Here is a 15883-nt window from a genome sequence, read left to right as displayed (position 1 = left end):
CGGCTCTGCTTTGCGGTGGCTCTGGGGTCAGCCCGGCTTTGCTGCCCTGGAGCTTTCTCTCCAGAGGGAGGTTTCAGTCCCGGCCTGTCCTGCTGCCCCCTCTCTGTGGGACCTTTCTGTTCCTCCTCCTAGTCGCTGCCGTCCTGCGGTGGGGCTGAGCTGGGCCTGCGAAGGAGGGAGGGGAAGGGTTACCCTCGGGCATTCAGGATGCAGCTGGAAGAGGAAAAGCAGACTTCATCATCTTTATTTACATGGTGTAAAAGCAGAGTGGGGCTGTGGGGCTGAGCTTTGTCCAAGAGCTGCAGGGGCCTCTCACCCCGTCTCAGCTCCCCTAAAAAGAACTCCCTGCCCTTCAAACCCCCACTGGCAGCAGGAAGCAGGAAAGGAAGGCCCTAGAGGTTGGGCAGCCCCAGGAATTCCCCCTTCCCTTTTTCCTTCCATCCCTCCTCTCCACTCCTGCTCCCAGCTGGAGGAGTGGGATGCCCTGGGATGCTTTTGGGGGTCCCTCCCCGTGCCTCACCTCTCCTCCCGGGGTTCCTCGGGGGCCAGCAGGGCTGGCAGTGCCCGGCCACCCTTGGCCGTGCCCAGCACGGCCACCAGCTCGCTCTTCCTCAGCAGCGCCGTGCGCAGCTGCTCCCGCATCTCCTGGATCTTCTCCTCCAGCTCCCGGAGCTCGCTCTCGCTGGCTGCCCTGTCCGGGGGCTGCGGTGCCTGCCCGTTCCCAGGGTGCTGTGGGGACCCCTCGCCCTCGGGGGGGGCTTTGTCCAGCTGGAAGCGGACCCGCCGTGCCTCCTTCCAGGGCTGTGCTGCTGCCGGTGCCGGCCTTGGCCGGGGCTCACCCCTGTGTGGGGAGGCAGAGAGGGCTCAGCTGGGCTCTGGCAGCTGCGGGGTCCCCCCATGGCCCCCCGGGATGGGGGGGTGTCCAATGGGAGGAGGAGGAGAAGAGTGGAGCAGCCTCTCAGCCCCGGCTGTACCTCTGCTCCAAATTCAGCTGCTGGCTCTTCCGCTCCTCCGTGCCCATGTTCAGAGCCCGATGGATTTTCTGTGGAGAGCAAGGGAAGAATGAGATGTGGGGTGATGGTTTTGGGGTTAACTGAGAGTGATGGTCCGGGGGCTGGAGGAGGGCAGAGGTGGTGTAAGGTAAGAGGGAGTAGCGACAAGGGGCCAGGGGTCTTTGGGGTGCTGGGTGAGCCCCTCCCCACAGGCCCCACCTGGCTCGTGTGCAGCCAGTAGTTGAATTTCTTCTTGCGCCGGATGCGGGGCAGGACCAGGCGGTAGAAGACGTGCTCGCCCAGCGAGGTGAGCAGAGAGCCACTCAGCCCGATGCACAGCAGCACGAACAGCCCCGAGAAGTGGTAGATGCCCATCTGCAGGGTCTGCAGGGAGCGGGGGGTGTGGGCTGGGCTGGGGGGCTGTCAGGCCCCAGAGCCCTCCCCCCCCAAGGGCCGGCCGCCAAACCTCGGTGACGGCGAAGACGCGCTTCCCACAGGGCACCATCTTGTACCACTTGTCGTGCAAGAGGTCGATGAACCCCGAGGACTTGTAGCGGCTGATGAACTCGGAGACGTTGGAGGTCAGCGGCGAGTTCTGGGGGAGGCCGATGCCATAGCCTGGCCCCAGGGAGGGGGGAGTGGCAGCTGAGACAGGGGGTACAGCCCCCAGTGCCCATCACGGAGGGAGCACCTCCCCACCCTGCCTGGTCGTGTCAGGGCACGACCACAGCCGGAGCACACACGTGCACACACGTGCACACACGTGCACACACAGGACCCCTCCCCACCACGGCCCCCCCAAACCTTCGATGGCGAAGGGTTTGCCCACGGTGAGCAGTTTGCAGTCAGAGTCGATGGACACCTCGTAGTCCAGCAGAGACTTGTCCATGATGAAGGCGTTGAGTTTGGGGGGCTCTGTCCTGCACCAGCATGGGGGGAAGAGTGAGGTGTGGGGGGTTGCACAGGCCGCAGGGAGGGGGCAAAAGCTGCCCTGGGAGGAGTAAAAGGTGGGAGGGAGCCCCCCATGCCCTCCCTGCTCCTCACTTGAGCATGGTGACGCCGTCGGGGGTGGTGGGGACGTTGTAGCGCCGCATGTACTCGTGCATCTCGGGGAAGCTCTTCTTGATGTACTCCTCAGCACTGCTCTCCCACACCGTGCCAAAGCGGAAGCCCTGCGAGGGGTGATGCAGCTGGAAGGAGGCACCAGAGCATCAGCACCCCTGGCCCAGGGACGTGTCCCCACTCCCTGGGGACGTGTCCCCAGCCCTGAGCTCCCGGTAGGGGTCTGGGCAGCCCATGGAGGTGTCTGGCAAAGAGCCCTCCCTCCCTCCCTCAGGGACAGCCTCAGGACAAACCCAGCCTGCTCCCCCCTGCCCTGGAGCTGAGGCCAGGATTAAATACTAGGGTAGAGGGGCCACAAAGTTTTCTGGGGTTCACAAAGACACCTCTGCCCTACCCCCCCAGTCTTGGAAGGGGCCACACTGCAAGACTGGGGCTGGAGAGAACTTTCACATTCATTGCAGCAGGGAAGGTGCAGAAGGAAAGGCAGGGCTTCCCTCCCCACCTTCCCTGGACCTCAGTCCTGTCTCAGCCCATCTGAAGCAGCCAGACACTCGCCTACCTTTGGGTCGTGGATGCCCGAGAGCTCCTCGAAGGTCTTGTCCCCCACCATGACAGCCGCCAGGTTGGCTGTGTAGCTGGAAAGCACCAGGAGGCAGAAGATGGCCCAGAGGTTCATGAGGAAGCGGCCGGTGCAGCACTTGGGTGTCTTGCTGGAGACAGTGCGCCCAAAGAGGATGGCGTAGCACAGGTTGAGGGCTGAGGAGTAGGAGAAGATCTTCATGCGGTTGCGGCCGTGGGGGGTCATGCCATAGGGGCTCTTCCACTCGTAGAGGGTGAGGAAAAGTGCCGTCATGTGCAGTGCCACGAAGACCCCCACCCACATGGTCCAGTGCAGGGGCCACATGAAGGCTCCGATGGGCGACGCCGTGTCCTTGGTCCTCACCAGGATGCCCAGGCTGGTGGAGAAGAAGGGGCTGGTGAAGTCGATGACTTTGCTCCGCGCCGAGTTGATGCTGAAGGAGGTGACGGCCATGTGGGCCGTGCCACTGAGCAGGTCCCCAACCAGTCCCGTCCAGCGCCCGTTCTTCCAGGCCCCGTATTTCCCGTCCCCCACGATGTAGAGCTCGAAGTCGAAGGCCATGTCCTCAGCCAGCTTCTCCAGCAGGTCGATGCAGTACCCGTAGCAGCACTTCTTGTACTCCCGCGGCACCGAGCCATTGCCGGCGCCGAGCTCCTCGAAGAGGGAGTCCAGCACGGCCGAGTCGTTGGTGCCGGGGTCCAGGCAGAGCTGCCCTGCTGGGCAGTTCCCTTCCTCATCCACCTCCCTGGTGAAGACGAAGGGGTGCTCCACCAGCGTCACCACGCGCAGCCGCGCGCGGGCCCCCCCGGCCGCTTCGCCGGGGCTCCTGTGCTGCCGCTGGCTCTGCCACGTGCCCTCCTCCAGCTCCAGCTTGCCGTGGCTCCACGTGCCCACCGTCACCCAGGTGGGGTCCCCCCGCGAGTCCCGCCGCAGGCTCCAGACGTGGAATTGCTGCTCCGGCCGCACCAGAGCCGCCTTCTCCACACGCACCAGCCCCGTCTGACCGTGGAAGGACGTGTTGGCCAGGAACCTGCCGAGGAGAGGATGTCACGGCTCCAGCGTCCCAGGTCAGCTGGGACCAAGGGACAGGGACGGGGGCTGGGAGTGGGATGTGCCCAATTGGGACAGGGACAAGGTCAGGGAGGAGCAGCAGGATGCGGCCCCGCTGTGCTGCCCCGCAGCTCGCTGTGCTGCCAGGGCCAAGTGTTATTAATATTTATAGAGCCACAGTGCTCGGGCAGCATTAGGGAGATCTGAAGTGACACGTCCCCCCTTGTGCAGCACAAACCGTGTCCTGGGGGGGCTGAGCCCCATGGCGGCTGCTGCACACGCTGGGGACAGCACTGGGCAGTGCCCTGCTCTGAGCCCACTGGTACCAGGGCTGGGGCTCAGCCCCCCCATGCACCCCAATACCAAAGAGCCGGGACAGGGGGAAGGGGGTACCCCCAGTACCCCCCTTACCTGGCGAGGAACAGCCCTGGGGACTCGCCAGGTGCCCGGTGCCTCTCATTGCAGTTGCTCGTGGTCTGCAGCAGCGCGGGGTCGGGGTGGCCGCGGGCGGCGCGGGCGATGGCCCGTGACATCAGTCCCACTGCGTCCTGCACAAAGAGCTCCAGCGGCGGCCGGTTGACCTCCCCGAAGGCCAGCAGCCCCGGGGGCAGCCCCTCAGTCTGCAGCTCGCTGGCGCTGAGCGGGGAGCCCAGCATCCAGTGGAATTCCTGTGGGGGCAGCCCTGACTCCTCGGCTGCCTGGAAGATGAGCCGAGCACGGGGCAGGTCGCAGCCCAGCACCAGCACCGGGCTGGAGAGGGTCCTGACGTGCTCCCTGTGCTGCTGCAGGTAGCGGGTGGCCCTGGGCTCATCCAGGTAGCCCAGATCCAGGATGGTGCGCAGGGAGAGCTGGGAGCGTTGGGCCCAGAGGCTGAGGAAGCCGGCGACGTCCCAGGGGTGGCAGAGCACCAGGCTGGTCTCCTGCCAGTCACTGGCCTGCAGGATGCTCACCAGCACGTCCACCAGAGTTTCCAGTGAGCTCTGCCGGTCCATGTGGAAGTGGAAGGGGCTCTGCCGACACACAGAGGTCGTGGCTGTGCCCCTGCTCTCGGGAAGTGCCCAGAGGCAGCACCAGACACGGGCCCTCTCACCCTGAGGTCACCTCGTGCCCCCTGCCCACCCTCTGCCCATTCCCTGTCTGGAATCCAGTGCCAGAACATGTCCCAGAGTCCTTCTGGGGCCAGACTGGGAATGGGACTGGGGCTGAGGGATGAGGGGCTTCCAGAGGCACCAGGGAATTTGCCTTGGAGTGGGAGCTGGAATTGGGGCTGGGAAAGAGCCAGGCAGAGGGCCAGGAAGGAGCTGAGATGGGAGCTGGGATAGAGCCAGGACAGGGCTGGAATGGGGTCCAAAAGGGGGCTGGGACAAAGCAGCGATTGGAGCCAGATAAAGCCAGGATGGGGCCCGGGGTGAAGCTGGGGTAGAACCAGGATGGAGGAGGGAATGGAGGAGGGATGGGGCCAGGATGGGAGGCAAGATGGAGGGAGAAAACCGGGATGGAGCCCCGAGGGAGTCGAGATCCAGAAAGGATAAGGGACTGGGATAGATTTGGAATGGGAGCTGAGATCGAAGCCGGCATCAGGACCGGGATCGGAGGCAGGACTGAGCCGGGAGGAGGACCCGCGGGATGGAACGGAGTTAAGACGGGGATCAAGACAGGAGCACGGACGGAGCCGTGACGGGCACAAGGACGGAACCGGCGAGCAGGGGCTGGAGCGGGGACCGGGAGCGCGCCCGGCCGGTGCCGGTGAGGTGCGGGCGCTTCGGGTCTCACCTGCGCTCGGAAGGGCAGCGGCCCGCGGGTGTCCAGGATGCTGACGAAGGGGACCTGGAGGGCGGCGGCGAGGAAGTCGAGCTGGAGAAGCTCCCGGCGGGAGCGGGGCAGCGCCAGGACGGCAGCCACGCCGCGTCCCGCCAGAGTCCCGCACAGCCACCGCGCCAGCGAGCCGGGGTCCCTCGCTGCCGGGCCGCCCCCCACCACCTCCAGGCTGAGGTTGTGGGGCAGTGCCGCCCCGCCGGGGTCCCCCCCGGGGCCGGTACCGCTGGCCCGGGCCAGCGCGGCGCGGAGCCGGGCGCGGGCGGGCGCGGGCGGCAGCAGCGCCCCGACACGCACGGCGGGACCGGGGCTCGGGCCGGGGCTGGGCCCCGGGGGGGCCGGGACGCGGCAGGGATGCGGGTGTCCCCCCGCCGCCCCCAGCGCCGCCGCCAGCAGCCAGAGCGCCCGCAGCACCTCCATGCGCCCCGCACCGGCCCCGCACCGGCCCCGCACCGGCCCCGCCGCTTTGAGCTCCGCCGGGGGCGGCTCCGGGGAGGGCCCGGGCTGCGGGCAGGGACCGGCCGGGTCCCGCCGAGGCCCCCTGGGCAGCGCCAAGCCCCCGGTGCGCGGTGGGTCACTCTGGACCCGGCCCACCCAGCGCCGGATCCGCCCGCAGCCGCCCCGTCCACGCCCACGCGCGACGCGGGTCCCCCTCGCCGCACCCCGCAGAAAAGAGAGCCCCCGCCCGCGCGGTGCTGCCGCCCGAGGGCTCTGACCGTGGGGTCCCCCGGCACAGAGGCCCCCGCTGTTCTCTGGGTGGTCCCGGCCGCCTTTAGACTCCTGGACCTTCCTCCTCCTCTTCCTCCTCCCTCTCCGACCCGGGAAAAGCCCCTCGGGGCGGTCTCTGAGCCGGGGCCGGAGCCGTAAATTGTCTCCCCCGTCCCGGTAACTGCGCCCCTCTTCCTCCCCGGCCCTCTATCCCTCCACAGTGTGAGACACAGCCTCAAAATCCGGGGGTCCCAAGGCCAGGGGGTTCCAGGGCCGATGGACTCGTCCTCTGTGCGGGGAAGGGGCGAAGGGAAGCAGAGGTACAGCCTTCCCCCACTGAGGGGGAAGACGCGGGGTCACCCTCCTCATCTTCACCAGGGAAACTGAGGCCCAGCCCAGCCTGGAGGTCCCCACCACCGGTAGCACAAACAGCAGCGACTGGGGCTGGAGCTGCACAAAATTAATAAGGAAAAGCGAAGGACGGAGCCAAAAACCATCTGGCAAAAAGTATCGATCCCCAGATAAATGTAATGAGTCACAGCCTAATGAATTCCTCTGCGGAGCTGGGCCCACAGGGGGAGGGCAGAGCAAATCCTGCCAGGGCACAGAGGGTCAGGGGTGCTGATCTCCCCTGGAATGGAATCCTGACAACGGAGCCCCCGGAACCTCTTTTCCACAGGCATAAGTGCGGCACAGCACCCACTGTCCAGGCAGGAGCTGGGGAGGGGGAACAACAGGATCTTGGTATGAAATAGCCCCCCAAATGCTGGGTACAGCACAGTTGGGAAGCCCCATCCTCCCTCCTGCTCTGTCCAAGCGCAGCACCCTGACAGGAACCCCAGTGGGGGGACTGGGAAAGTGTGGGATGACTGGGAGCACTGAGGTCTGGGTTTGGTTGGGGGCTGTATCCCTGGGGATCTCGGGGGGCTCCCTGCAGCAGGGACATGCTCCCACCTCTGCCCTCACTGCAGCCCCTGGCTCAGGGCAATGTTCCCGGCTGCAGCTGATGAATGTTGATCCAAAGTGTCAGGAGGAAGATGAGGAGCAGGAGAGGAAGTAAAAGGAACAGACTCGGGTGATTAAGCTAAAAGCATTTTCTGGGGAGCTGGCAGGAGCTGGGGCCACACAAACACTCTGGTTTTAAAGTGCAATTGAAATCATCTGTGCTTGGGTCTGGTATATTGAACGGGGAGGGGCACAGAGGGGTGGCCACAGGACACATCGACACCCTGTAAGGGCAGGGAGGGACCTCTGGGGTGAAGGTGATGGGCAGCTCAGGCATCAGGAATTGCTTCCCTGCTCCCAGCGGGCAGCCCCATGGACACAGTGATGGGTGGTTGAGGTCTGTGGCCACCCAAGGGATGTTAAAGAAAGAAACTAACTCAGGCATCTTTCACTATAAAAACAAATCTTTTATGTAAAAAATAAACCTAAACAAAACCCACAACCCCCGCTGCCATGCTGTGACAATACAAAAGGCCGAGTCCCCAAACACCGTGAAAACAGAGTCGTCGGATCCAAATATATATAAATTGTCAACTGACGAGACTGGAAATAGCACCTTGCTGGCCCCCCTGCCCCTCCCCGGAGTGACCCCCTGTGCCCCAAAACCACCGCCCGCACACTGAGCCCAGGGCCTCCCCCAGGCCCTGCCCACTGGACGGGGTGGGTGCCCCATCCTCTGCCCTGGTGCCCAGGGACCCCCTGCCTGTCTCAGCAGACCCCCACGGCCCCGGGCACCCCCCGGAGCAGGAGCCGCTCAGCCCCCGCTGTCCCGAGCGCAGGGTCCCACTGAGCGGGGTCCGGCAGCACCGAGCAGCGATCCCCAGGGCAGGGTGGGCAGAAGGGGGTCTCCAAAATCCAATCTCAAAACGGTATTGAGAGAAAAACACTTTCCTGTCTGCACTGCAGGGTCAAGTAACAAAAAGAAACAAAAAAAGGGGCAGAGGAAGAGGTGGGGAACGAGCAGAAGCTGCATCCTGAGCTCTCCCGCAGCGGCTGCCCAAGTGCCCCCGAGTGCCCCCCGGCCCCGCGTGGGGGTGAACGCGGTCCCTGTGCTGCCCCGCCCGCAGCCCCCGTGCTGGGCTGTCCCCTGTCCCCGAGCGGGCGAGCGCGGCGCGTGCCGGGTCAGCGGGGAGGGAGCCGGGTGTGCTCCGCCGGCCAGGCAAGTGCCCAAGGGTGGGCAGGGAGAGGTGGAGGGGTGCGAGGGTGGGGGGAGCCTCTTCACTTGGCTGGATTGGTGATGATGCGAGCGGAGAAGTTAAAGAGGTCCTTGTTGATTTTCCGGAGGTTGCTCACCTCCTCCTCCAGCTCGCTCACCTGGATCGTCAGGTGCTCCTGGTCTCCCACCAGGTTCTGCGACAGGAAAACACAACAGACGAGCATCAGTGCCTCAGCTCTGGCAGGTGGAGGTTGCTGCTCCCTCCACAACAGGAAACCCCAAACCCTTCAGATTCCAGGGCTCTTCCCCCCAGTTCCCGACTTGTCCCAGGCCCCACGAGTCAGATCAGCAGACAAGGACCCCCCAAGGGGTCTGTACCGGATTCCCAGCCTGGGAGCAGCTCTCACCTTTTCCCTCGTCAAATACATCTGCGAGTACATCCTCTCTGCCTTCTCCAGGTAGCTCTGCCCAGGCTCCTGTGGGGACCAGACCAGACGTATTGGCAGAGCAGACAAGGACCTTATCCCAGTGACCCTGGGCAGGGTTCTCCATGGGAGGGACCCAGGGTGATCCTGCTGTCACCTCTGCCAGGCAAACAGCCCCCCTGTCCTGCTGCCACCTCCCCAGCAGGGAGGTCCGTCCATCAGCTGTGGCAGGACTGTCGCCCTCACTCGCCCAGGGACAGAGGGGAGCAGCTCTGGGACCACTGTCAGAGAGGTTGGGATGGATAGGACACTGATAGTTTGGGACCCCCCTGGCAGGGGATGGCCATGCCAGGACCAAGGAATAGTGGGACAGCAGAGCCAGCCCACGCTGCAGCACGGGGCTGGGAGGACAAATGACTGCAGCAGCCAGGACAGGGAGGGAGCGGGAGGGAGCAGGAACGGGTTTCACCAGCTGGAGGAGAAGCTTTGCTCCAGCACAACCCCTCCCTGATGTTCGTCCCCCCTCCCCAGCCGCCCACTTGCCCCCCGTACCTGCTGGTGCAGCCCCAGGCGCAGCGTCACCCCCTCAGTGCCCGGCTCGTCGCTGCTCTCGGTGCCGTGCAGGTGTTTGCTGAACTTGGGCAGGGGCACGCTGGGCTTCCCGTCGGGGTTGAACATGTTGGCAGGGGCCAGCACGATGAAGGCGTTTGTCACCGGACCTGGCACGGGACAGTGGGACAGGTCAGGCTGGGTTTGCCTCTGGGCAGCCCCGAGAACAGCGAGTGTGACCCTGGTGCTGGCAGTGCCAGGACTCTCTCCCTCCCCAGCAGCGCTCCCTGTTCGGGGCTGCGGCTCCAGCTTCGGGCCCGGCACCCCAGGGGGGTCTGGGGGAGTGGGAGCCCCCACCAGGCTCGACCCCCCCGCAGAGCCACCATTCATCAGCAGCGCCGCGCCCGCAGCTCTGTGCTGCCTCGATCCATCACAGCTCTCACCTGCAGAGCTAATGAGGGCGTTAATTACAGCGTTTACCCACACAGGCGGCTGCTTTCTGGCAGCAGCCCCCTCCGCCCCCTCCCAACTCGTGCTCGCTGCGAAGCCCCCACCGCTGCCCCCATGCCCGGAGCTCTCCCCATCAGACAGCGCTGCCCCCCAGCCCCCCTCCAGCAGCTCAGCCACTGCTACCAAAGCTCGACCATCCATCTCCCACGGCCAAAGGGAAAGGTGAAGAGTGTCCAGATGCACCTGAGCAGGGGCTGCCAGTGCAGCAGCGAAGGCACAGGGTGAGGGAGGGGGTCTGTTGGGGCCCCAGAGCTGTCGGAAGCTTTCAGTCTCTGCAGAGGAGATGGACACAAGCAGCTCTGACACGGACGAGGGCTCTGTCACCATCATCTCCTGCTCCAGAGCCTGCTCCTCCTGGATCCAAGGCTGGACCCACCAGCAGAGCAGAGGCTCTGCCAAACACCCAGTCCCAAAACTGCTCCTGGGCAACTTTGCTGTAATAAACCCATGGCTTCACTCCCTCCCTAAAGACCAGGCTCCTGAGGCAAGGGTCCAGCAGCGACATTCCCACCGAACCAGCAGCTCATGGAGCAGTTTGAGAGGATGAGACAGGAAAGGTGGAGAGGAGCAAATCTTGGGAATGAGCCCAGAGATCCCCAGACCTGGTTTCCTGCCTCCCCACAGTGGTGCTGGCCATGCAGTGACAGAGAGCAGCTCTGCCTTGCCAGCACCGCTCATCACCCCAGAGCAGCAGCCCAACTTCTCAGAGTCCACCTGCCTGCCCACGCTCTGTCTCCACCAAGGACAAGCCACCCTTGGTGTCACAGCCCCCCAAGCCCAGTCCCGAGCCACACTCCAGCTGCTCCGATCAGCGTCACGAGGGGAGGGAGGGCAGCAGGCCCTGCGTGCCCCCGGCACCCGCGTGCAGAGGGACCGCGCTGTCCCGAGGACGCCGGGCTGGAGGCTGCTGTCATGTCACCACGGCAGAGCCCGTGTCACCCCTGCCTTGGGCAGGGAGGCACTGCAGGGGCACAGGGCAGCAGCAGGGACAGACCTTGCCGGGGGCTCACGCTGCTGCTCGGACAGGCCGAGGGAGAACGGGGACCCACGGACATCAGCGCTGCCCCACAGAGTGGGGGTCGGGCTGGGGCAGCAGAGCCCCCCCTGCAGGGAGGCTGCAGGGACCCCATGGGGACCCCAGACCCAGGACAAGGCTCAGGGGTGGTGGGCTCCCAGCCCGCTCCCGGGCTTGGCGGAGCACACACAGCACAGCGGGGTGGTGTTGGTGCCAGGGGAGACAAATCCCTGCCCACAGGCAGCAGGGAGCCAGAAGAGGCTGCAGAGCACCCACAGCTCGGGGTCAGCCCAGTCCTGCCCCTCCTGGGAAGAGCCCAGTCCATCCACTCTCCTCTGATTCCGTCTGTTTTCCCCCTCTAATGCCAGTGGCGCCAGGCCGGACGGGCGCTGCAGTGGGTCTCAATTAGGGACGGTCCTTGGCTGCCAGAGGGAAGAGGGAAAGGGTCTGGAGGCAGCCTGGCTTCCAGAGACTGCCCTGAGGCAGCAGCCCAACCACTGCAGGGGAACAGGGTCTGGCTGTCCCCACCATCACCTTCCAGAGGGTTTGGGCCATGCCCAAGAGCAGCAGTGCCAACCTCACTGGCCAGCATGGCACCAGGGACTGGAGACCACCACAACTGGGGAAGGAACCCAGTTAGCAACAGGAGGGGCAAACGTTCCCTTGCTCTGAGGCACCTGACTGCTGCTCCACACAGCTTATCAGAGCCATCAGACTGAAATCCCAGACGACTGCTCATATGGGATTCGCTTCAGGCCCCATGAGCTCACGAGTGCTCACTGCGGGGTCACAGAGCCATGTCCTCTCCAGACACGGTGGGTGTGCGTGGGGTGACTGCTCCCTTGGGAAAACAAGGAGGAAGATCCCGGGTGACCTCAGTGACGAGGTGAAATCCATGACTCACTCCTGACAGTGCACAGGGTGGGGGTTATTAACACATGGGCCAGGTCACAGCATCGCTCCAGACAGCCAAGGCTCCCTCTAGTGCCTCTGCCCTTCCCGGGGCGTGAGCCAAGGGGCAGAGACACACCTGGAGTGCTCAGGGCAGCACAGGTGAGACACCAGCGGCCTCTGGCAGCAAGGATCCCGGAGATAAGGACATTCCTACCTTTGTGATTCATCGTCTTCAGGCACTGCTTGCTCTGGATGTCCCACAGCCGGACGGTCTCGTCGTGAGAGCCCGAGAGCAGGAGGCTGCCGTCCGTGGAGACTGACAGACACGTCACCTGGTTCCTGGAATGGGGAAGAGGGTGTTTAAACTTGGGATGACCCCAGAAGCTGGTGAGGTGGGCAGACGGGGGCTGGCAGGTATGTCTGGTCCCTCACCTGTGCCCTTTGAAGACCTTCCCGTTCTCCCGCTCTGTCTGGAAGGTCCGGTCTCTCTGGACCGGCTGCAGAAATGAAGGAAGGAAGGGAGAGGGGTTAAAATTCAGGAAGGCTAAAGCCTGCAGGTTCATCACCGTGTCTGGAGGGGGCAGGGGAGACACAGGGGACCCAGGCCCTCCCATGCCCTGGCAGGTCACACTAGTCCCAGCAAGGAAGTTACGGTGGCTCGGGGTGACAGGGCACACCCACAGCCCCATGTACTCACCCAAGTGCAGAGATCGACCTGGAAGATGGACCCATCCATGCCACCACAGAACATGTGGTACTCTGAGAGATCCAGAGTCACAGCCATGATCCCCACGTCAAAGAGCACAGACAGCAGGAGCTCCCCGGAGGAGATTTCCCAGAGCTGGCATGAGAAGGGACAGGAAATCATGGAGTGTTAATGGCAGGACTGGAGGCACCCTGGCATCCCAAACTGGCACCTCAGCATCCCACCCCGGCATCCCTTCCTGTCTGCAGCTGGGAAACTGAGTCCAAGGCAGAGCCAGGGCAGAACCCAGTATCAGCCTCTCTGTGGCCAGGAGAGAAGTTTCCAAGGCAGCTCCACAACAGCCCTGAACCCCCTCCGTGCCCGTCCTGCCCCCAGGGCACCACCCTCCCTACAGGCTCCAGCCTGCTCTGCTCCCTGTGGACATCAGCAGTGGGATCAGAGGAGCTGACCCTGACATTCCCAGGGACTGCAGCAGCCCAGCCCAGGGGCAGGTGCAGAGAAACTGCTGGTGTTGGAGAAGCAGAGCCCAGGTCTGGCAGCTCTGAGTCATTGCAGAGACAGCCAAGAAATTCAGCCTCTGCAAGCCGGGAAAGCTTCGGGACAGCTTGGGGACAGGGACAACTTCCTGCTGCCTGGCGGAGCCCGGCTTTGACCCCGCAGGGTCTGGCACCTCTGGAATGAGCCTCACCTTGGCTGTCTGGTCGAGGGAAGCGGTGGCAGCCCGTGCCAGGGGCCCTCCGAAGCCGCAGCACAGGTCGGTGATGGGGAGGCTGTGCCGGGACCAGACGTGCCGGGGGTCGGGGATCTGGGAGGGCTCTGCCTGCAGGATGCTGTGGGGACAGCAGAGAGGGGCAGCACGGGGGGTCAGCCAGGGCAGAGCCCTTTGGGGAGCTGGGCCAGGCTCTGCTCTTGGCTGCTCTCCTGGCTGCTCTCCTGGCTGCAGGCACCAAGCGGAACACGGGAGCTGCTGGTGGCCACAGCACATGGATACTGAGGCTCAGGGCCACAGCTGAGCTCCCCATCCCGGAGGAACAGAGACATTGGCTGCCATTGGCAAGGGAAGGGCACAGTCCACTCTGTGTCACCCAGGAAAAGGAGTCAGAGCCACATGACATTCCCAAGAAATCCCCGTAAGACCTCAGGGAAAACCTCCCTGTCCACGAGGACGCCACTCGTGTCAGAGCCCCCAGGGATGGCACAGACCCAGCTGGGACGTGGGCTCAGCCAGAGCTGATCCTGCCTACAGGACACGTGGATCTCTCACTCCAGCATCCCTACCTGATGCTCCCTGTGCCCCCGGCCCCCTTACTTGTAGAGGTTCCACACCAGGGCCAGGCAGTCCTTGGCCCCCGAGAGGAAGTGGCTGCTGTCATCGGTGAAGCAGAGGCACGTGAGGTCCTGGTAGTGTCGGTTCAGGATGGCGAGGAGGTTCCCGTTGGATACCTGGAGTGAGGGGAAGGGCAGGAGAGCATCAAGGACTGAGATGTCGTGGGATAACGTGGTGCTCTGCCCTCAGTGCAGCAGGGATAAAGGGGAGGCTCTGTTGAGCACAGGAGCCCATTGGCACCTCACGGGCAGCGAGTGACACCACGGAGCTGCAGCCAGAACAGCTGTGTGTGCCCGGGACTGCAGGGAAATGCAGCCCACACCACAAGGCTCAAACCTCCCCTGGCACGGGGAGCTCTCCAGGTGAGGCATCCCGGGGTTTAATCCCAGGCTCAGGACAAGCTACTGCTTTTATTTGCTCGGTGGTGTGCCGGGAACGCAGTGTAATCCCACGTAATCCAGGAGTACTTAACCAGCAGGACAACGAGCAGAGCACAGCAGGGGCTGCTGGCACCCTGGGCACACGCAAACACGCGGCTGAAATGTGGGAGAAGCGCTGGAGAAAAACCAGGCCCTGCGATGCTGCCTTGAGGGAGCAACACCTGGCCCCTGAGTCACCAGGAGCCTCTTGGAGCGAGAAGGAAAGGGCAGAGCGAAGCCTCTCCCGGAATTTCTCCCCCTCCTGCTTTGATAAGGTGCCCCACAGGCTGCGGAGGCCTGGGATGGGGGATTTAGGGATACCTGAGGGATGGAGGCACTGCCAAAAGGACGGGGCACTCCCTGACTGCCCAGGGTGTGGCTCTGCACGTCCCTGAGCTCCCAGGACCCCGTACCTCCCACAGGTAGATGCTCTCGGCGACCCCTGCCAGGATGTAGAGCCCGTTGGGAGAGGCCGTCAGGCAGGTCACGGGCCCGGGGCAGATGATCTTCTGCTGCAGCTGGTCCTGGGGCAGAGAGAGCACAGCGGGCACTCAGCACAGCAGCGAAGGGGCTGCAGGCAGGGCCCCCCGAGGTGGGGCTCAGGGGCCTCACTGGGGGTCCTGCAGGCACCTGCCTGTAGTGATGGGGGGTCTGGCCATGGAGATGGGGGTGCCTTTGTGGAGAAAGGGGCCACGGGGAGGTGTCTGACCATACAGAAGGGGGTCTCTATGGAGAGAGGGGGCGTTAGGGGGGTGTCTGACCATAGTGGGGGTTTCTATGAAGAGAGGGACCACGGGGGGTCTTTGTGGAGAGAGAGGTCAAGGCAGGGTCTGACCATGGAGATGGAGGGGCTCTGTGGAGGGAGGGGAGATGGAGGGGCTCTGTGGAGGGAGGGGCCCCTCCCCAAAGGGCCGGGGGGTCCCCACGGAGGGATGCCCCGTCACACCCCCACCGGACCCGCGGTGCCCGGAGGCGTCCCCCGAGCCACGCCCGCCCGGGCCCGCCCGCCGCGCCGGTACCTTCCTCTGGAGCTCCCAAACGTTGATGTAGCTCTTGCCGAGCTGGGCCCCCAGCAGGTGCTCGCCGCCCAGCAGCGCCAGCCCGCGCGGGCCGCTGTTGCCGCCGCGGTACCCGGGCAAGGCCGAGCCCGAGTGCAGCTCCCAGACCGAGCAGTTGCAGAGCGGCCCCGCCGCGTCCGACACCAGCGCCACCTCCATGGGCGCCGCCATCTTCGCGGTCCGCCAGGGCCACAGAGAGCGCGGCCGCGGCCCAGAGCGCCGCCTCCCCCGCCCCTCGCCGGCCAATCAGAGGCGGCGCCGCCGCGGCCGCTCTGCCGCGCGGGGAGGGAGCTGCGCACGCGGCAGGAAGCTCAGCGGGGTCCGCCCCGGCCGGCCCTGGATGGGTGACCCGGGGCACCCGCAGCCCCGTGGGGACCCAAAGGGACCCCCAGGGCACCCCAAAACCCTACAGAGATCCCGCGGACACCCCACGGGCCTGCGGGCACCTCTGGACACCCCATGGACACCCCATGGACACCCCATAACCCTACAGAGATCCCGTGGACACCCCACGGGCCTACGGGCACCTGTGGACACCCCATGGACACCCCATAACCCTACAGAGATCCCGCGGACACCCCACGGGCCTACGGGTACCCTGCGGACACCCCA

General features: G+C 64.8%; 2 protein-coding genes across 2 annotated transcripts; both read right to left on the bottom strand.

The window, feature by feature from the left end:
• Window positions 1-128: 128 nt before the first annotated feature.
• GRIN3B (glutamate ionotropic receptor NMDA type subunit 3B) lies at window positions 129-5919 on the bottom strand. The gene is made up of 10 exons (XM_027901016.1): window positions 5458-5919; window positions 4096-4694; window positions 2614-3664; window positions 2037-2182; window positions 1797-1912; window positions 1459-1610; window positions 1212-1376; window positions 975-1042; window positions 521-841; window positions 129-165 (listed from the first exon to the last, which is right to left on the bottom strand). The coding sequence occupies exons 1-10, from the start codon at window positions 5917-5919 to the stop codon at window positions 129-131; spliced, it is 3117 nt and encodes a 1038-aa protein (XP_027756817.1).
• A 1679-nt stretch (window positions 5920-7598) lies between these two features.
• WDR18 (WD repeat domain 18) lies at window positions 7599-15469 on the bottom strand. Its single transcript, XM_027901045.1, has 10 exons — window positions 15233-15469; window positions 14627-14737; window positions 13777-13910; window positions 13156-13297; window positions 12459-12602; window positions 12194-12258; window positions 11976-12100; window positions 9346-9512; window positions 8776-8844; window positions 7599-8562 (listed from the first exon to the last, which is right to left on the bottom strand). Exons 1-10 carry the CDS (start codon window positions 15440-15442, stop codon window positions 8431-8433), a joined length of 1299 nt encoding a protein of 432 aa, XP_027756846.1. The 5' UTR covers window positions 15443-15469; the 3' UTR covers window positions 7599-8430.
• Between the last annotated feature and the right edge of the window lie 414 nt (window positions 15470-15883).

This window comes from Empidonax traillii, unplaced genomic scaffold, assembly GCF_003031625.1.
Source record: "Empidonax traillii isolate 1590-97213 ecotype Southwest subspecies unplaced genomic scaffold, ASM303162v1 scaffold761:size885847, whole genome shotgun sequence".
Classification (NCBI taxonomy): Eukaryota; Metazoa; Chordata; class Aves; order Passeriformes; family Tyrannidae; genus Empidonax; species Empidonax traillii.
The sequence above is the reverse complement of the archived record's forward strand: the minus strand, read 5'-3'. Positions and strand labels throughout refer to the sequence as shown.